General features: G+C 43.2%; 1 protein-coding gene across 5 annotated transcripts in view; it reads left to right on the top strand.

The window, feature by feature from the left end:
• LOC119656288 (SH3 and multiple ankyrin repeat domains protein 3) overlaps positions 1 to 22,228 on the top strand; it is a 561,166-nt gene that overhangs the window by 185,020 nt on the left and 353,918 nt on the right. For all 5 annotated transcript variants that reach the window (XM_038062721.1, XM_038062722.1, XM_038062720.1 and 2 more), the window contains exon 5: positions 19,848 to 20,243. In XM_038062721.1, the coding sequence (XP_037918649.1) occupies positions 20,079 to 20,243 (165 nt within the window). In that variant the 5' untranslated portion in view covers positions 19,848 to 20,078. The remainder of the gene's footprint in view (positions 1 to 19,847; positions 20,244 to 22,228) is intronic.

Here is a 22,228-nt window from a genome sequence, read left to right as displayed (position 1 = left end):
TTGGTTTCTCTATACAGAACCCTCAATGGAGCTCCGGACCCAGGAGAAGTTCCACCTTTTTTCCTCTATCGACGGATCTGGCAGCCCCATTCAATACCTCTTCAACCTGAACCGTCATGCGAAATGATAATACCGTGATGCAGATGACTTCTCGCCTGGCCGAATTGAAGAAAGCGGAGATCTGCAGTTTGGTCCGCACTAAACATTCTGATGGTCTAATTCCATTTGTGTTGATGCTAGAATTTCCAAAAAAATATGACAGGTTAACATCGCGTTTTACTATTTATCTGCATGTCTTTACTCTCGGCATAGCCGGGAGGCTGAATGCTGAATGCTCTGATGTTAACTTCGTCATGGTCAGAGAGGGAAATAGGCGGAGAATTTCATTACAAACCTGTTGCGGTTTTATGGTTAATTTACTCCTTGTGGTGTCACCATTGTATTTATGTAACCACCATGCAAGAGCGGGATCTGGCACTACCGTTGACATATGATAAATGAGCATTTCGGAAGTTGAAGCCCCCAATTTCCCACCAGCAGTGGCTCTTGTATGAGGTATATAAATGTTTTCAGCGATTGATTGGTACAGTGACCGCTTTACAATGTTATGAATTGATTTTAAAAAATACAAAAAAATGAAATGAATGTCTTAGGAAAAAATACCTTGAGCTACGCGTCGGCTTCATTGGTCTTGAAAACCTACGATTGTAACGAGACTGCTCTAAACTCTTAGATGCAGTCCTTTTCTTACCATTCGTTTGAGGAATATCAATATTCAGTAAGATTCCTGGCCTTTCAGTTCCTTCTCCTACTCGCCTGCCTAGTAGCATCCATGTGGTGGTGTGTAGGTTATTCTGAACATTAAGTTCTTCCAGAAACTCACTGCCACTTCAATCCAGCTGAGAAAGCCGAAGAAGCACCCGTTGAATGATGGAAGCTCGGTGATTCTTATCAAAGTTAGTTGCGCACTCTTCTACACATTGTTGATGGCGAAGCAACATGTTACAAAACACATCTACCGCCTGAAAGCAAAGTTTCACGCCTTGCGATGATGCAGTCCTTGCAGCTATGAAAAATGTCCTCCTGTTATCCTAACATACAATACCCACTAATCGGCTTTGATGTCCTTAGTCACAAATCAATACCTAATCTGACCAAACTTTTTTCCTGTCATTTGCGGTGAAGAGATCAGATCGTCCGAAGACTTCTGTCGCTTTGGTTTATCCTTGGCCGCAGATACCCCGAACAATTTTTTTCCTTCAATGTGTTAATACAGCTTGTGGGTTATGGTTTGTCCAGAGACAAATTTTTAATCCATGGATAAGACTTTAACCTCAACAAGGGTCGCCAGTCTTTCTATGGATAAGCTCAGGGTTCTCCTTTCATTCAGAGTTGGATCGTCACGATTGATGTTTGATTTACCGGGAAAAGTAGGTTGATTTCGGCAAAGCTTCCTTTTGTCGCCTGGTACCAAGAGTTTGCTCTACTCGGCCATGTTTTAACTTCTGTGACCTTTCCACCATCGTCGTAATAGTCACACTTTTGGTTGAGGTCTGATTACCGTTCAGTTCCAGGATTTTTTTTCAGTTTCCGAGGAGGCAGTCTCTGGTTTATTTCCTCCGGGTAAAGAGTGTAGATTTTTGTTTCACCAGGGTGCATATGTCGATGAAGGTGACTTATACCGATAGCTGACGTCCTTTCCTCCTTCCTTTTAATAAATTTTCCACAAGATCTATCCTCTGACGTATCCCTTTTCGGTTTTCGCTTATACGTGTAGACCAAGATATTACTGAATTCATAGTTAATACAGTACTTGCTCACAGCCCTAGATCTTACTTCGGGGCTCGGCTTCTTTCAACATTCTTCAACTCTTCTTCAAAAATTCAGTAGCCGCGTCCTCCAATTTCTTGCACCTAATAGCATTTCATCGTCTGCGGGGGCTGCGTCTTTCCATGAGTTCCCCGTCAATTTTCTCCTTCAATACTATTTTCAATTTTCTCACATCCTCCATAGGCTGTAAATGGCCAGCCTAGGTGAGTTCATGTAGCCTTATCATTGTTGAAACTTCTACCTCGCCATAAACTTCATACAACTCGTTGCTGTACCTGATACGGAACTGATGTCCTACGCGAATTGTTCCCAATATTTTACATTGGACCTTTCTTTCAAAGATATTCCGTATTTTTATTGTTGCCCAAATTATAGTCCAGGGTTGGTCGCCATAATACAGCACTGGTCTGATGACTATTTTGAATGAAGATTCGTAATTTCATCTTCCTGTGTATGCATTTTGACTTTGGGGGAAACCAAACAGTAAGTTTTATTCCTCAACTTAATATTTTATCTTCCTAGGTATGGAGAATTGTCGACATTTTCAAAATTGTTTTCACCAACAGCAATTTTCTGCCTAGGTGGCGTCCGTCTTTTTAAGGTTTTGTTTGTAAAACAAAACCTTATTAAAATCGGTTCAGTGTCTGTCTGTCTTTTTTTTTTTTTTTTTTTTTTTTTTTTTTTTTTTTTTTTTTTTTTTTTTTTTTTTGAGGAGGTGGAAATCTTCAAAAGACACTGGCTTCCCCTTTCGTCTCTACGCGGCGTACGTAACCGCGCTTTTCTGATCTCCTCTGCCTTTCGCAGTTTGCTCTGGATAGATACGACCATAGAGTTGATCGCATCCCAGTCTTCCTGACATGTTAGCATTCTTCGTACCAGATTCTCTGGCACGAGCACCTCTCCTAAAGTCTCCTCTAGGCTCTTCCTTTCCTCCACAAACCTTGGACAGTGGAAGAATACATGCTCTGGGTCCTCTGGGACTCCATCGCAGTTTGGACAATGGGGTGAGGTATCCAGTTTAAACCTGAACAGGTACTGGCGATATCCTCCATGCCCCGTGAGAAACTGAGTAAGATTATAATTAATCTCACCGTGCCGTCTCTCCAACCACTCCTTGATGGCAGGGATGAGCCTGTGTGTCCACCGACCCTTTCCCGAGCGTTCCCAACGCTCTTGCCATCTATTTAACGATCTCTCCCTTTCGGCGTTCTTCGTCTGCGATAAAGGAGAGGTAGACTTCGCATTATATATATTCGTCATCTCGTCTGCCAAGATGTCAATGGGCATCATTCCAGAAATGACGAATGCTGCATCATCTGAGACAGTCCTGAATGCCGAGCACACTCTTAGGGCTGTTCTTCTGTAGACTGAACTCAGTTTGTTACCGTTAAATGTAACCTGCAATGCCTTTCCCCAAACTGGAGCTGCATAGAGCAGGATCGAACTCACTACCCTCGCTATAAGCAACCTGGAAGCATGCCGTGGCCCTCCCACGTTTGGCATCATTCTTGCCAGGGCCACACTCGCAGTGGATGCTTTGTCATAGACATACTGCACATGTGCTTTATAGCTAAGCTTCCCATCTATCATCACTCCCAAGTATTTGATCGCAGGCTTAGAAGTGATGATATGATTCCCAATTTGAATACGGGCAAAATTTCTTTTACGGCGCTTGGTGATAAGGACCGCTTCCGTTTTTTCCTCCGCAAGTGTCAGACCAGAACTCTCAAGCCAACCCTTAACAGCACTGATCGCTTCGCATGAGTATAACTCAGCATCTTCGAGATGCTTTGCGACAACAACCAGCGCTATATCATCGGCGTAGCCCACCACCGTGGCTTCCTTCGGAAGGGGAAGATTAAGAACATCGTTGTACATGATGTTCCACAGCAGTGGGCCCAGTACGGAGCCCTGTGGGACACCCGCGGAGACAACGTACTCTTGGGGTCCGTCATCGGTGTCATACCAAAGCCTCCGTTCTTGTAAATAGCTGTTGATAATAGCTGCAAGATAAGCGGGAACACCAATCTTCGCCAGAGATTCCCGTATTAGGTTCCAATTGGCCGAATTGAATGCATTTCTCACATCCAGGGTCACCACTATGCAGTATTTGCTAGTACTGCCCCTTCCGTGGATTGCATTTTCGGCCAAGCCAGTAACCATTTTGATGGCATCAATGGTTGATCTGGCTTTACGGAACCCATACTGCCGATCTGAGAGACCTCCCTGGCTCTCAACAACCGGGAGTAATCTATTATAGATGACTCGCTCTAGCATTTTGCCCACAGTGTCCAAAAGACAAATAGGTCTGTAAGAGGTTGGCTCACCTGGTGGTTTGCCAGCCTTAGGCAGTAGCACCAACTTCTGTCGTTTCCATGATGTAGGAAATATCCCCTCGGACATGCACGCTTCGAACAACTCAGCGAACATGTCCGGTCTGGATTTCACGGCAAGCTTAAGGGCCTTATTCGGCACGCCATCCAGACCCGGAGCTTTATTATCTCCTATCCTAGTGCAGATCTCCAGCAGCTCGTCACTGGTGACTGGCGGTATTGCCGTGTCGTTCAGAGGTGGCTGGAAGCTGTCTACGCCCTCCTCTTGCTGAGGGAATAACCCCTGGATGATTTCTAACAAGAGTGTAGGACACGTGATCTGCGGGGATGATCGGCCTCTGAATCGCCCCATCACGATTCTATAGGCGCTCCCCCACGGGTTTACGTCTGCTTCTAAACAGAGCTCCTTAAAGCATTCCCTCTTGCTCCGTTGGATGGCGAGCTTGAAGGTTTTGCGGGCTTCCTTATAGGCGCGCTCTTTTTGCCCTTGATCAATTCTGCCTACCGCTCTTTGAGCCGCTCTTCTGGCTCGGTGACAGGCTGATCGAAGGCTGGCCAGTTCAGCATTCCACCAGTAGTTTGGTCTTCTACTGGGGAATGAGCACCTCCTCGGCATGGACGCGTCACACGCTTTGGCGATGCATTGGGCCACATGGACAGCTCGTTCCGTAGAGGCGCCTGCTTTATTAGGTTGGTCTAACCACACCTCCGTAAAGGTCTGCTCATCCAGAGCTTTAGCGGACCAGCCTGACATCTTCCTCGGTTTCGGGCATGATGATCTTATGCCCGGTGACTCCACCCATAGCCCAAAGAAGATTGCCTGGTGATCGCTGTGAGTGTAGTGGTTGCTGACACCCCAAGACATACCACGTGCCAGTGCAGGGCTGACAAAAGTTAGGTCTACGATTGAGGTAGACCCCCCTTTCTGAAAGGTGTTTACACATCCTTCGTTGGCCAGAACGACATCCAACTGTGCGAAAGTGTCTAATAGACTGCGGCCCCTTGCATTTGTCTCTCTGCTACCCCACTCACGGGCCCAAGCATTGAAGTCACCAGCTATCACCCTTGGACTACGACCCCTTGCGTCGAGAACAAGGCTGTCAAGCATTTCTTCGAATTCGGGCAGTGTGAGGCTTGGTGGGGCGTAACAGCTGTACACATATACCCCGTTTATTTTCGCCCACACAAAGCCGCTGTATGTCTGATTCCCAGTACATTGGATGGCTTGTCGACCGCATGCCCATATCGCCGCTCCACCAGACGAATCCATAACCCACACGCCACCGTGACGGTTTTTATAGGGTTCGCTAATGATGGCAATTTCCACCTCGGATTCGTAGATGGTCTGTTCGAGTAAATCTTGTGCGACCCTACAATGATTGAGGTTTATTTGAATAAACCTCATTTTTTCATTGAAGTCAGCGCCTTCCTAAATTCCGGGCATTTAGCACTTCCGGCAATATGCCGGTAATCCCGTCCCTCACTTCCTTCGCATAATAAGCATTTGGGGTCCCTATTGCACGTTTTGGCAATATGGCCTTTCTCCCCACACCTTCTGCATCGATCGGACCGATCAATGCCGCTGGTGCATGCCTTCGCAAAATGACCAAACGCGAGGCACTTGAAGCACCTCTTTAGAGAAATCTGCTCTCTCAGACGGCAAACAACCCATCCTATTTGAACCTTCCCGGCCGCCAATAATTTCTGCGCGGCGTCCACTGGCAATCGCAATGTGGCCGTCTGAGTATTGCCATAGGCTTTCCGCAAACTCACAATGGACTCTTCGGCAAGTTCCTCCAACTTGAATTGTTCCATCAAGGCAGTGCAAATTTCTCCTTTGGATGTTACTTCATCGAGATCCTTGCACTGTATATAGACCTCATGTTTTTGGGTCCGTACTGTGACATTCTCCCCAAGCTGGTTTTTTTCAGTTCAAACATGAGGTCACCCTTTTGGGTCCTTCGAATCTTGCTGACATTTCCGCCTAGATCTTTTAGGTCGGGGTCAGCTTTGACCTTTTTCAGTATCTCCGCGTAAGACAAACTTCCATTGCTGGAGATTACAATCGCTTCTGGGCGAATCCGCACTTTTGCCTTTTTCTTCGCCTTTTACCTAACTACTTTGGTCCAACCACCTTTTTCATTCCCCTTGGATTTCGTCGAGTCGATTGCCGGAGCTCGCACTTGGGGGACCTGCCTTCTCTCTTCGGTGCCTTTAGTTCCGTTTTTCGGAGCTGTTTGCATGGCTTTTTTCCTCTTAGGCGCTTGTTGACTTCCCAGAGGATCCACATCTCCTTCCCGCACTCTCTTGTTTGGTGGCAGGTCGATTGCAACACGATTAGGTGTCACTTGGGTCGCTTGTGACACTGTTGGGGCAACAGATTTCGACTTGCCCTTGGAATTTTGTTCCTCTTGCTGCGATTTGTTGTAGAGCACTCTAATTGCTCTGACCATATTTTTTATGGCTTGGTGGACGTTGTGCTTGTCCTTGATGAACTCAGACAGCTCCACTATTTTTGCACCAAGCTGCGTGAAGGGTAATTCCTCTGCTTCAGGGCTCTGCTCTCCATGATGATTCCTACTAAATACTCCTTCACATTTGGCATTCATTGACCTTCCCTCCGTTTTATCTTTTTTGATGTTTGGCATTGGCGGAGATCTCAAAGTTGACGAACTTCTTCTGAATGCGTCCTTTTCCTGGTCCTGGAGTACCTCCTGTTGCTGCTCCTTTTGAATATGTGCGGTCGATGTTGTTGCTGTTTTTGTTGTCCAACGATCTGCTTTGAATTCACCCTTCTTCGGTTTTGTTACTGGTGTCCTTGGTAGAGTGGTACTTCGCTTGAACACATCCTTTTCCAAATCTAAAACACTTGTAGCATTAGATGCCACGGTGGCCAAGTTGTCCACCACCGGGGCACTGCGGTCGAGGGATATCGACGGCCGGGAGCCCGCTTGCTCACTCCCAAAAGCCGCCGGTACTGGGGTTCCGAGCCCCTGCACCGTAAGTTTACTCCTTCTCTCGTCTTCCATGGTGGTTTTATGTTCTGGGTATCCTTCCCATAGCCATTTTGGTCCACGCACCAGAGATGAGCAAACACTAGCCCATACACAGTCAGAAAAGAAAAGTGCATGAACACATATTTACACATCAATAGGTATGCCCCTATCCGCCACCTGGGGTCGCGCCTGATGGGAGATCTGGCAACTCCTCACAGGAGTGTCTGTCTGTCTGTCCGTCTGTCTGTCTGTCTGTCTGTCGCAGGCACTTTTCTCAGAAACGGCTATACCGATTGACACGAAATTTGGTGAGAAGGTGGGAACTGTGCACCCCCAGACATGCAGTGAGTAATATCCTCCTACGTTGAGATTTAGGGGGGGTCCCCATACATGTAAAAGGGGGGTGTAAACATTTTTTTCACCAAATATGGTCATGTGGGTTATCAAATGAAAGGTCTCGATTAGTACCTTTCGAAGCCGGTCTTAGTTTTGAGATTTGTTAAAAAGGCGGGGAGTGGGAGGGGTGGAAAGTGATGATTTCTTTAACGGACCCATTCTCAGAAACTACCCAACCGAAAAATCTGAAAAAAAATCATGAAGTTGCCTCTATACGATACCCAGGCCTCAAAATACTCTCCATATCGATATCTGTTCAAATTAAGTTAATAATAGTATATTACCGTATTTTTTGGGAAAATTGAGTAAAACCCCCCTTAAGTTTATGTCAGAGTTAGTCAGAGTCAGAGTTGGTAGTAGTATAAAATATAATATGAAGCATATTATCTCCAAGTTTGATAAAAATCATACTATTAGTAACAAAGTTACAGTAGCTCAAAGTTGGCGTACCGTGTAAATTTACAACCCGAAGTACTAAATCTGATATGCTAAATGCATATTCTTAACGGGCTACGTACAAATGGGATATTCTACACTCAAATATACTCACACAAGAAACAAACAAAACATTTCATACCTGAAGCGCCCAGCTTCCGGTTTCCCGACTTGTTGATTTTGCTTTCATCATCACCTTCGTTTTGTCTTCATCTATCCTAAATCCGCCTTTCCTTTTCACCATACTACCAGCGTCCCCTCTGTATCGAGAAAATATTAGGATAAAATGTTAATGTCGTCACCAGATGTCACTATCTAGTGTTTCCTGTTCACTCCTTGGTGGAGTATGGGCATCCACGCAGTCAGATTGTGCTTTAGTTTTACTATCATCACCCTTAACGCTGTGCAAGTGATAAGCTCACAGCAGCGAGAAAAAAAAAAACAAAATGAACACAAAATCCATGGCGACTGGAATTTGAACCCAGAGCAACGAGATTGGGAGGCTGACACTATCTCAATCAGCGTGCCGTCACTATCTGGTCTGACAGGAGTTTTCTGATTACAGGACGTCAATCTTATGCTCCCAGCGCCTATGCAAAACTAGCTTCATTATAAACAGTTGATCTACAGCAGTTCGCCTATCCTTAAAGCTTCCTTGATATTCGTCAATCAAATTTTGGGCGTAAGGTCTAAGCCTCTTCAACAAAATGTTGGCGCATACTTTACAGTAAGTGCATAGTAGCGAAATGTCTCTATAGTTTTCGCATACCAGTTGTCACTTTTTTGTGGGTAGGATGAACGATGGCTTTACATCAGTCATCTGGTAGTTTCTAGGCCATATTTGTTGGGTCACCTTGTTGATCTGATTTACCACACAGTTACCTACAAGGCAAGAAAAAAGCGAAGTTCCTATGTGTTTCTGTACTTGGTGATGAAGAAGTGATACTGTCATATCGTGATGTTTGATAATCACGTGATGTTAACTCATATTGTGATATTTTGGATGGCGTCTGTGATAATATTGTGATATGACATTTTGCAGTGATCTCATTTTTGTGATAGTACATACTTATCCTATCCATCTGATATTGTTTTTCATAATGTTATTGTTAACACTACGCAGAATTGTGCATGAACGATTGACACGAAATTTGGTGAGAAGGTGGGAACTGTGCACCCCCAGACATGCAGTGAGTAATATCCTCCTACGTTGAGATTTAGGGGGGGTCCCCATACATGTAAAAGGGGGGTGTAAACATTTTTTTCACCAAATATGGTCATGTGGGTTATCAAATGAAAGGTCTCGATTAGTACCTTTCGAAGCCGGTCTTAGTTTTGAGATTTGTTAAAAAGGCGGGGAGTGGGAGGGGTGGAAAGTGATGATTTCTTTAACGGACCCATTCTCAGAAACTACCCAACCGAAAAATCTGAAAAAAAATCATGAAGTTGCCTCTATACGGTACCCAGGCCTCAAAATACTCTCCATATCGATATCTGTTCAAATTAAGTTAATAATAGTATATTACCGTATTTTTTGGGAAAATTGAGTAAAACCCCCCTTAAGTTTATGTCAGAGTTAGTCAGAGTCAGAGTTGGTAGTAGTATAAAATATAATATGAAGCATATTATCTCCAAGTTTGATAAAAATCATACTATTAGTAACAAAGTTACAGTAGCTCAAAGTTGGCGTACCGTGTAAATTTACAACCCGAAGTACTAAATCTGATATGCTAAATGCATATTCTTAACGGGCTACGTACAAATGGGATATTCTACACTCAAATATACTCACACAAGAAACAAACAAAACATTTCATACCTGAAGCGCCCAGCTTCCGGTTTCCCGACTTGTTGATTTTGCTTTCATCATCACCTTCGTTTTGTCTTCATCTATCCTAAATCCGCCTTTCCTTTTCACCATACTACCAGCGTCCCCTCTGTATCGAGAAAATATTAGGATAAAATGTTAATGTCGTCACCAGATGTCACTATCTAGTGTTTCCTGTTCACTCCTTGGTGGAGTATGGGCATCCACGCAGTCAGATTGTGCTTTAGTTTTACTATCATCACCCTTAACGCTGTGCAAGTGATAAGCTCACAGCAGCGAGAAAAAAAAACAAAATGAACACAAAATCCATGGCGACTGGAATTTGAACCCAGAGCAACGAGATTGGGAGGCTGACACTATCTCAATCAGCGTGCCGTCACTATCTGGTCTGACAGGAGTTTTCTGATTACAGGACGTCAATCTTATGCTCCCAGCGCCTATGCAAAACTAGCTTCATTATAAACAGTTGATCTACAGCAGTTCGCCTATCCTTAAAGCTTCCTTGATATTCGTCAATCAAATTTTGGGCGTAAGGTCTAAGCCTCTTCAACAAAATGTTGGCGCATACTTTACAGTAAGTGCATAGTAGCGAAATGTCTCTATAGTTTTCGCATACCAGTTGTCACTTTTTTGTGGGTAGGATGAACGATGGCTTTACATCAGTCACCTGGTAGTTTCTAGGCCATATTTGTTGGGTCACCTTGTTGATCTGATTTACCACACAGTTACCTACAAGGCAAGAAAAAAGCGAAGTTCCTATGTGTTTCTGTACTTGGTGATGAAGAAGTGATACTGTCATATCGTGATGTTTGATAATCACGTGATGTTAACTCATATTGTGATATTTTGGATGGCGTCTGTGATAATATTGTGATATGACATTTTGCAGTGATCTCATTTTTGTGATAGTACATACTTATCCTATCCATCTGATATTGTTTTTCATAATGTTATTGTTAACACTACGCAGAATTTCATCGAAATGTTCTGTCTTCTTACGTCAAAGCAATCTGCTGATCCTTTCCTTTGTTGTGCTCCTGGTATATCGTCCCACTGTGGGCCTGCAGTTTCGTTGCTTCCCAGCCCGGCACTTGTTATGGTTCTAGGTTATTCTGCAGTATCAGAGGCAATCTTGACATTCCCCTTACAAATTTGTTTTACAGAAAGTAGTCGGATGAATAGCCATTTTAATACCCTTGACCATACTAGCAAAGCTAGTGTCAAGTCTCTTGAGTTCCCCACCCTCCCCTCCTCTTCAGCTCTCCTGTTAAAGACCTACGTTGATCTTGCACCTTGTTGAGGTCTTTTTCCGCATCTTTCCGTAGACGATTTTCTGGCTTTATATTAAATTAAATTATTGCCAATCTTATCCGAAAAAATGTTAAGTCCATATTAGGCCCAATCCATTAAGAATTAAATACGCCTCAGACAAAATGAGCAATCATTCATAAGTGTGCTCATCTACTCCCATCAAAAGGCACATCAAAAACGCGTTCTTACCACACCCTTATCACTTGCTTTTTTCACCTGATAATATTCATACGTACACCCCTATGTGAGGCTTGTGCAAATATCCATACGAATAAGCATTGAATCTTAATTGACACAAACACTCCTTCCACATACCATACGTTTCTGCCAAGTGGATAAGCGACGAAATTCTGTCATTGGGTTCATTGCTTAAGCAAATAAAGTACAAGCACGACACCGCCTATTACTCAATTAAAGTACGTAGACATACACCTTCCCGCTACAGGTAAACCGCAGACTAATCAGCGGATATAGCATATCTGAGTGTGTCAATGTCAAGAAAATTAACCTGGAAATTTGATAATTTCTTATGAGGTATGACGAGGCAATGAAGCGACCTAGGGCGTAGATATGCTTTTGATAAGTCCAAGTTTTTGTTGACTTTTTCCCTGACTGATTAAATAAGGGATGTGTATGCATGTCGCCTTCCCCTCATTGGAGAACATATAGAGATAAGACGTGTGAAATTCTCACGCCTGGTTTTCCCGTGCTGCGTAACTTCTGTGGGTATGGGAAAGTGGACGACGGTAGCTGTCGAATGTAGATTTCAAAGTAAATTCCACGGCAATGCTGGTGATATTTTCAACAGAAATACCCATCATCAAACAAGAGCCATTCAAATTGCTTTAGTTTCAAAAAACACCTCCAAATTAGTAGAGGATCCATTTACGTGTTCTGCATACTTGCAAACTAGGAACATAAGTAAAATGTGACAAAAAAGTAGTCTAGTAGATAATCTGCTAAAAACTGGAGACACGTCAAGGATCCCGTAAACATGATTCCATTTCTAGTACCCAAACAATCAGTACATCTTCCACTTTCATTCATGAGACAATCACTTAGCCACCCCCGCTCCACTAGATCCCACCGAAATCCAGTTTTCGACATCGAAAATCTTCAGTGCTATGTCCACATCTCACTACGAAAAGATCCAGTACTCTGTCTCCAACCATAAAAAAAATCCCAATGTTTTCCAACGGATACTTGAATAACATAAAATCGTAATAAATTATCCTAAATTTTTACGAGATACATTCCCAGCAACTACGCGACTATGCGACGCGATGCAATAACAGTGACATGAGCGCAAGAGATAAAAATACATTTTAGCAAGAGTCCTGCAAAGTTTTTTATTCGGAATGGGAAAAAGCTGGGTCGTTGTAGATGTCGCAGACATGGTCGACACAGGATGTTTGAAATTGGTCCAAAAATCCTGGAGGTTAGTCTGGCTGGAGCCATTGGAACTTTTATGCAAACAATGTTCCAATATCTGAAGCTAATGTCGTGTATGGTGAAATTGTTGCTTAAGTTTGTATCTGCGCTAGTATTCCCAATGGAAAGTTTAATCCGATAAAGCGGTTTTGTTCTAGTTTCTCCGTACTCGATGCTTTTGTTCTTGAACGGCTTAGACATTTAGATAAATTAGGTGATGTATTGATGCAGCACTTTTGTTAGGAGAGACGTGATCATGCCTCGATATGGATGCAATTAAGTGCAACATGGACGTTAATTTATGGAGTCCTGTCATGACATTTTCGGGTCACTGCATCCACTGGTTAAAAGCGACACTCACTATGCCACTAACTCAATTGCCCGTTGAGCCAATTTCCTCGCAGCATCCAGCCTGCGACCTCTATCCCACAGCGGACGACCCGTTTCCATTTCATCGTACACAAATTTATCAAATTGGAAAAGTAGATTTCAATTATGCTGTTTTGGATCCGGTTCTTGTCGGAAGTTGTTTAATGCATTAACCACCCCTTCCTCCCAATCTGTCGTCACTCTTACACACGCAGGCTTTGATCGATAACCACACCACAGAGCCACTGAGCCACAATGAATTTCAGCTCCAACTTTCTTCTGCGTATATTGCTATCACATGCAAATTGGTCCATTGAGGCCATCACATATGAAATGGGGTAATGGGAACTATTGTCTTTATTGCAAAGGGTGGAATGATAACCCAACTGGAGAGCAAGAGCGGGTAGATTTCGCATTGTTCTGCTCAGAGCTAATATCAATAATGTGCTGATGGTACATGGTCGTGGAAGAGACATAATAAAAACAGGATATCCGCGAATTTTTATGATGGGAATTGGGACTTGGAAAGCAGTGAGTGATGCGGAATGTGAACTGAAAGCAATCTACATGAAATCGGAGGCAAAGTTCAGTTATTATTCCAAATGTTTCACAATGTAAGTTCGTATTAATCTGCATTCTGCAGATCCGTGGAACTCTTCAATAGTTCACGAATCTGCTCCTATGGTAGATATTAATGAACTAGAACGTTCGACCGAGTTGGGTTTTTTCGTAAACGCTTCAGCCTTTATAGCCACACCGAAAGCAGAACGAATGCTTCTGTTACGGATTCGATCTACTCCACTACTGAGACCACGATGTCTCAGCCAATTAAAATGATCAGCGTCTAAAATGAGCGTCGTCTAAAATTTACAAAGTCTAACACTTGAAAATCGTAATTTAAGGAGGAGGGTTCTCATGTTCTAATCGGGTCAAACAATAATTAGTAGCGGCGTCTCAAGGGTTGATCCTATCTATTTTAAATTGAAACCACGGTGAGTTTTCAGGTAACGCAACGCACTTTTCACTGAATTGCCTCCTCATCAGGCGCAATTTCCGTATCTGTAACTATATCACAATAGTCCTATAAACCTTCTTCAGCAGAATACTGACTATTTGATGCGATTTTCAGCCAGTTTTCACACTGTGAAACTTGTAATGTGCCAATGTGCGTCAGAGTAGTCAAAGGATCATTCCGAGTTGACCTTTCACAAGGACGCAGTCATACCTCACGTCCGGAAAAAAACAATTAGTGAGGATCCAAGTCGGGTCCTTAACTTTTTCGTCCCGAAAGTATCGAGAAACCGTAATATAAAGGACCAACAATATGTTCTCGGTAGAACCGTAGAAGAAGACAGAAATAAACGGCTTAAACTCACAGCCCTAACCCACAGTGGTATCAGTGGTATATGCCATTGACAGTAAGGAAAAACGGCTAGCATGATGCTCACTTGACATGAGTCGTGGTCGAGGAATTTCTAGGCCTATCCTTCGCTTTTTGGGGTTTATTGTCAATTAGTCAAGATCCCGGTTACATGACTGAAGCTCAGAGAAATCGGCTCTATGCAGGATTCCACCCCTTTAACTCTCATACTATGCGCAAGCCCTCTAAGGCCAACTTTGAGGGTTTGAACTTTGGTCTGGTGTAAATCTACTGTGTCTCTCTCACTATTAACTTGCGACTAAGCGCTCTCCTCCTTTTATTCCATTCTAGCTGACCTTGCTAGTTACGTTCCTTCCTACGCATTATGGTTCCCCACTGAAATCCATAAAAGACTTCGTCTGAAGCAAGCTGCGAGGAAACAGTGTTTATCCACTAGAAACCGTACAGACTTTGACCATTTCAACGCTCTACGATCTTCAGCTAAGTTGCTGATAGTTAAGTCTAGGAAGAATTATATGGACAGTGTTGAAATAGAATTAGCGCGTGAGAACTTGAATCCTTTCTGGTCTCACATCCGTAACGCCCGCAATGCCTCCCAGTCCTCTCCCACTTTCATCAAATTCTCCAACCCCACTGCTACCTCTCCTCAATTATCCTATGATTTACTTTGCAGTTACTTCTCCTCGGCACATAACTCCTGTCCCTTTTCTTCCTCTCTCTCCCTTCTGAGTACAGCATCCTCCAAATCTCCTGCCCTTCCCTTCCTTATTCCCGCTTTGGTGGAGTACCTGATTGATTATTTTAAAGCCAATGTCGGACCCGGCCCCGATGGTCTTTCCAACCTCTTCCTGATTAACACCTCTAAGTTTATTTCCCTTCCTCTCTGCATTATTTTCAATAAGAACCTCAATGAGTGTCATTTTCTCAGCCTGTGGAAAGAAGCTGTTATTTTTCGCATACACAAAGCAGTGACCATACTCTTGCTGTGAATTATCGCCTTATTTCGCCTCTCTCATCCACGCAATTTACACGGACTTTTCTATGGCCTTCGATTCTGTTAATCACAAAATACTATTGTCCAAACTCGCGCCGTCCAACATTCCTCCATTACTTATTACATGGCTTACCTCCTTCCTCTCTGCCTCTCCTTCCGATCCTTTGATGGTTGCACTTCTAGTCCTTTTTTCCCTTCCTTCGGTGGGCCACAAAGATCCATTCTAGGGCTTTTTCTATTTTTATTCTTTATTAACGACCTCCTCTCTATCCTCACTTGTCCTTGGTTGTTATACGCCGAAGATTTCAAGCTGTTTCCCTCTGTTACGTCCCCAATGGCTTCCACCTCCCTGCAAGCAAATCTGGATACTTGGATCCATTGGTGCACAGTTAATAAGTTGGGTCTTAATGTGAGCAAACGCCACTCGATGTGCTACTCGCTTGGAACCTCTTCCACTCCTTTCTCCTACTCTCTAGATGGTTGCTTCTGTCCTATCTGAGCTTTATCCTCGACCTGGGCGTAACCTTCGACGATAAACTCCACTTTGTCAGCCATTACTCCGATATCATCAACCGTGCTTCCAAAATATCAGGTTTCACACTGTACAGATTTCACCTCGGTCCAACCCTCCATACTGCTTTTTCACTCCCTCGTGAGAACTATCCTTGAGTATTGTTTCGTGATTTGGTCCCCTTCCGTAATTGTGATTTTGTTGCCCTAGAGAAGATACAGCGCAAATTCATCTCCTCGCTCTTCTTCAAGATGAACCTCGTCCCGCTCGTCTACGTACCCTTCTCTCTTTCCTCCAACATCGTAGGATCTTCCTCCATTTTTGCACCCTCTTCAAACTCTCTACCGGCCTAATGGATCTGCTGATTTCATTCTACATAATACGTCATACAACACGCGTGATGCTCACATTTTCGGTGTGCCCTTCGTGAAGCTCGAAGTCTATTTCCATTCTCCGATCCCGAGTCTATGTCGGAGTTATAATACACTACAGCTTAGTCCCGTGGACTCCTTTTTGCACTTTAATTTTAAGCGTAAACTATAATCCTTGCTTTTTCCTCCTGTTGAGGGCAATATGTAATTGGATTTTTTTTTTCTGTTTATTATGCGTTTAATAAATAAAAATAAATTAAAATCCTAATCCTAGAATGAACTCAAAGGGGGTTTTGCAGTCAATTACTAATGGTATACTGTTATTAACTTTATTTGAATAGGTATCGGTATGGACGGTATTTCGGAACCTAGGCACCAGCCAGTAGCAGCGTCTTGTTTTCGTTTTCAGGTTTTTCATCCCCCTTAAATTCGACGTAGAATGATGTAACTCACTGTATGCGTGAGTGAGTGAGTGTTCTAATAAGATTTTGTTTTACATAAAACTTTAAAAAGTAACTCAAATCAGAAAATCAGCAATAAGGGGGGAGATTGAGATTTTGATATTCTTAAGGTGATGTTCCAGCACCAGCTGTCTCCAAAGGGAAGGGTAAGAAATATATTCGCACGAGGCGAGATATATCAAAAGAGACTGCATTGACATATCAAAATTTAACATGCGATGTCGTCATACCCGCTTAAGAATAGGCGAATCCCATAATGTTTTAAAGAGGTTCGAAAAAAGAAAATCCCCGCTTCTACCAACATACGAGGGCGGTCCGATAAGTACTTAGCCTACCAAAAAAAAAACGAAAATTTTTGAAAAGTGGCGATTTATTTCTCGACATAGTCTCCTTTTAACTCGATACACTTCCCCCAGCGATGCTCCAACTTCTTTAACCCGTCTGAAAAATACGTTTTCTCGAGGTCTGCAAAGTGGGCTTCCGTGGCGGCTATAACCTCCTCATTCGACTCAAATTTCTGCCCGGCGAGTGACTTTTTCAAGTTAGGAAATAAATAATAGTCGCACGGGGCCAAATCTAGGGAATACGGTGGATGGGGCAGCAGTTCGTAGCCCAATTCGACCAATTTGGCCGTGGCGACGGCGGAAGTGTGAGCCGGTGCGTTATCGTGGTGGAAGAGCACTTTTTTCTTCACCAAATGCGGCCGTTTTTTCCGCAATTCGGCGTCAAATCGGCTCAATAATTCGGCATAGTACAACCCTGTGATCGTTTTGTCCTTCTCCAGGTAGTCGATGTAGATCACACCTTGTGAATCCCAGAAAACGGCGGCCATCACCTTTCCTGCCGATTGCACAGTCTTTGCCTTCTTGGGAGCACGTTTGCCGGGTAAAGTCCACTGTTTCGACTGTTCCTTGGTCTCTGGAGTGTACCAGTGGATCCATGTTTCGTCGACGGTCACGAAACGACGAAGAAACTCCTTCGAATTGCGCTTAAACAGCGTCAAACACTGCTCTGAAGTGGTTTCACGGTTGCGCTTGTTATCCGGAGTGAGCAAATGCGGCAGCCATCTCGCCGACAGCTTTCTCATGCCCAAAATTTCGTGCAGGATATGACCCACGCGGTCTTTTGAGATGCCTACTGTCTAGGCTATCTCGCGTACCTTCAATCGGCGGTCTGCCAATACAAGGTCATGGATTTTTGTAACGTTCTTCTCCGCAGTAGCCGTTTTCGGGGCACCGGGGCGTGCTCATCAAAAACTGACGTGCAACCACGTTGAAATTCATTAAACCAATTTTTGACGGTCGCCATCGAAGGAGAAGCGTCACCGTACACAGCATCCAAGCGTTCTTTGATTTCGCTGCGCGATTTCCCTTCCAAAAACAAGAATCGAATCACCGACCGATATTGTTCTTTTTCCATTTTTCTAAAATTCGCCCGCACGCCCGCTTCTACACGCGCTAAAAACAAAACTACAAGTCCTATTCGGCTAAAATTTTGACAGTACCCGTCTACGAGAATGTTCTACACGACAGTAAATACTTCTTGCGATAGTAGCGCCATCGGGCGGAGAGGCTAAGTACTTATCGGACCGCCCTCGTACTCTTCCTAATACCTCGAAACACCTCCATATCTTCCACATTCCCTTAACAGCGTTGGATTCAAAATTCAATCTTTATCATAAAGATATCAAAAAGCTCGATTTTTAGCCACCATCATTTTTTAAGGGGGAGTGATCGCCTTCAGCTTTCATTGGGGGGAGCGGGGGAAGGAACTAGGATATGGGATGGTATGAGGAGCATGGGGGAGGGGTTCGGGAAAGGAAGCTAGGAGTAGTGCCTGGTTGGTTTGTGTAGGTCTGCAGTGAACAGGGAGAAGAGGGTAGCGGAGAGGACTGATCCCTGAGGGATACCAGCGGGACTTGAATAGGGATAAGAAGTTGAGGGATTTCTGCCCGTCAAGAAGCTAAGTAGTAGCTGGCAGAGGTGCGGATATGGAAATGGAGGACTTTGGAAAACTTATAAGCGAGTCCGTATTGCCATAGGGTGTCGAAATCCTACTTTATGTCGAGGAGACAGACTATGGACGGCACTCTCCCGTTGAGACCCAGGAGGACGTCCGACTTGAGCACGAGGAATGCATGCTCAACCGAGTGTTTAGGTCGGTTGACGAATTGAAACTCAGGAATAGAATAATTGGAGTCACAGTGCTCGTCGATGATGGTTTTTAAGATATGTTCAAAGATCTTGGCGCAGGATGAAAGGATCGAGATAGGCCTGTAGCTATCGGGATTTAGAGGGTTCTGATTCTTTTTCAAGATAGGAACTATCCGAGCACTCATCCAATCTGTTGGGAAGTGGGCGTTGATGATGGAAGCAATGCTAAGGGTGCATTTCGTGATTCTCGATGGAGGGGATTTTGTCAAGTCCTATTAATTTTTTTTTTTTGAGGCAGCGATGGACGCCCTGTCGGGAGCTTGGATGATGAGATTTTGTCTAGGTTTAGGAATGGGGAAAGGAGTTTGGAGATTTTTCCGCTTACCTCGTTGTAGAAACGGGGTTCCCGCGAAGTGGAGGGTGCAGTGACGTTTATCTTTTATATGGGAGGATGTTTTGTGATAGGATCGCGTTTCGTTGGACCGATTTTACCTAAACGCGGACAGGTTTTCCTGAGTTCCCTGTACGTATAATTCGGTGCTGGAAAACCGGTTGTGGAGATATTGTTCAGTTCGCGGATTTCGAAAAGGAGGTGAGAGGATTGTGGAGAATATCGGGAAGGGTAATGAGGTTGCGGTAGCTTAAGAGCCGGGGGTGATGGTGACGGGGTCAGTTCGTCATATACGTGCCGAATTGCTTCGGTGTATTGACAGACCGTTTGGTCAATGATGTCGTTGGGAACTGCGCTGTTGGATGGGAGTAGGAGGGACTAAAGTTTAGTTTTGAGGGCCAGGTAGATGTGTTTCCAATTTGCGCACTTGAAATCGGGAGAAAGTGGCGGCAGGTGGTAATCGCTCCATTTATATAATATATAATCGCAAACAGGGCATGAGTGCGAATAATATTCAAGTGAAATCCATCGTGCAAACCTAGACCAGGTAGAAGTGAATTTTTTCTTCTGTTGAGGATGCTGATACTGATACTTTATAATTATTTATTTAAGTGTTTTGAAGATGGAACTAAACTGTAATTTTTGTCTCTTTTCAGGTTATTTAACAAGATATTATGCTGCACAAACCACGCCATCAAAAGCACCTAAATCAACCAAATCATGTTTTATATTGGTCATCATAGCGAACACTAGAAACAGAAAATTTTGAATATTTTAAGATACGCAAAAGCTAAAGGCTACATAGACTCCCAAGCGACCACAACCCCTCGACAAACATTCAAAACAAACTTTCCATAACATTAATTCACTCCTAAACCATAAACAAAATGGAAACATCAGGCTTCGATGACGATCCACCACCAGAGCCCAGAGATGGTTGGCTCCTTGTTCGCATCCACGTTCCAGAATTAAACGTCTACAAATGCCTACAATTTCCCGCCGATCGTCTTGTTTGGGATGTAAAACAGCAAGTTCTGGCGTCTCTTCCTAAGGTGAGTATTTTTCAACCTCAGCCATTCCTATCTCGTAAACGCTTACATCTCTCCATACTTATTGGAACCATGAATCAGGCCATTATTCCTATTCATAAATACATTGCATTGTTTTCATACATAACGGTCAGGAATCTATCTTTTCGAATAAACAATAGTGAATTAGGTTTAAACACTAACCTAAGCCTTTACGCTGAAAATAAGTCTACTACCGCCAACAAAAGTATCCCAGTCATGGTCAGCCTTTCGTGCGAGACAATATTGATTGGATTTTCAAATCGTGACTGGAATTTGTTGCCTAAGCTACAAAACAAAACCCTACAAGTTACGACAATTGCTAAGATACATAGTTGTACGTACGTTGGGCTTCCTAAGGAAATTTGGAATTCGTTGAATATTGGTTCTAAGTAATGACTATATTATTGTCAACATGGAATTATTTTTGCTTAGGGAAAACTGGGAGTTTTGGAGCATTCCTGCCGCCAATTTATGTTGTTGTTATGTCCTCCTTTTCTCTGAAGAAGTTAAGCAAAAAACAATTATTTTATTTAAGATACCAATCAAAAGTTTCTACATTCCTAATGTACCCATTTGTTGGAAAATCCAATCCAATAAATACCATTGAAAGCTCCGACAACTTCCTGAAAATCCAAGGTTCGAAGGAGCCTAACTTCTTTAGAACAATATGTTAGCCATCCTTCCCTTGAAAAGAAGGAAGTAGTAAATGGTGTAAGCTCACTCTTTCCCTTGATTCCCCTAAAGTCATAGATTTTTCCTGGTATCTTCTGTACGCATTCCATTCATTCAGTAACGATTTGTCAGGTATTATGTTCTTCCCCACAAACATCCTCATACTTTTTTTCTGTCTGAAGATACTTTTCGAAAAGATAAAAATATTTTTCTTCTAAAAGACAAGCACTATTGGCACGCACCTCTGTCAACGTTTTTGTCTTAACGGTGGTAACCACGAAATATTTGCCGAAATGCTTAGGTTATCTTCTATCTTGTAAATGTTTTCAAGTATTTGAGTTAGGCTTTGTGTAAATGCTGGGCAAACAATCGACTTTTATGAGTTTTTTTTTATTATTATTTGCTGACAAAAATAATAAACTTTTCGAACAGAATGATATTGTTAGAAGTATCTATAAAAAGAAGGTTCCTACGAGTGGAAAGATATTCTAAGAATTATGTTGAGGCGTGTTGCTAATTTCATAAAGCAACCGGCACTCGAAAAATATCTGAGTCATTAAAAATCTCATGGGAGTGTTGGGGCTGAGATGGAAAGGAAGACCAGGATAATTTTTGTCTATTACCCTTTATAGGACCAGTGGACCAATTCGCTGTATACTTATGAATATCAATAAAGCAGTCAAAGTGATTGCCGATTAAGTTAGAGAAATAACCCCAAAGTACCTGGATAAAAAGGAGAACACGAGTATCTCTGCCTTCTCAAAGCAGACCGACATTTGACAATTTCTAGGGTCACAGGATAAACTCAGATAAGCTATTGGAGCTTAAAAAATGTCTTTTACCGCGTTTGCTTAATCTCCCGGTAGTCGCAATGTAAATCTTACTCTTTTCGGTATTTCTCTTCTGGGTGCTTACGAAGCTTATCAGTTTAAAACCTTCCTATATGGAGAAGAGTTTCATGAAGCTACTGAACCATGATCCCAGTCTCGTTTGATACAAAAAAGGCAAGCATTTCATTTCACGCTCGTGCTCGAAAATTAAATGCTTATCAGAACAGTTCCTGGCCCTTCCAACAATAGGTTAGAAGTTCGGGTGTTTCAGAAGATTCCAATATGGTTTGCAGGAAAAAGGTGCATTTTTGGAAAGGTTTACGATAAAATCCTTTGCTTTATTGACGTGAGTTTGGAAACGTGATAGGTAAATAGATATCAGTGGCCGTCCCGAAGGGCTCAAATAGCGCTACGCTGCGCTGTTTTGGTGCCACAAACTTCTAAGATAAGCAGAGTCCAGCTAGT

The sequence above is a fragment of the Hermetia illucens genome, chromosome 4 (genome assembly GCF_905115235.1).
Source record: "Hermetia illucens chromosome 4, iHerIll2.2.curated.20191125, whole genome shotgun sequence".
NCBI classification, from domain to species: Eukaryota; Metazoa; Arthropoda; class Insecta; order Diptera; family Stratiomyidae; genus Hermetia; species Hermetia illucens.
The sequence above is the reverse complement of the archived record's forward strand: the minus strand, read 5'-3'. Positions and strand labels throughout refer to the sequence as shown.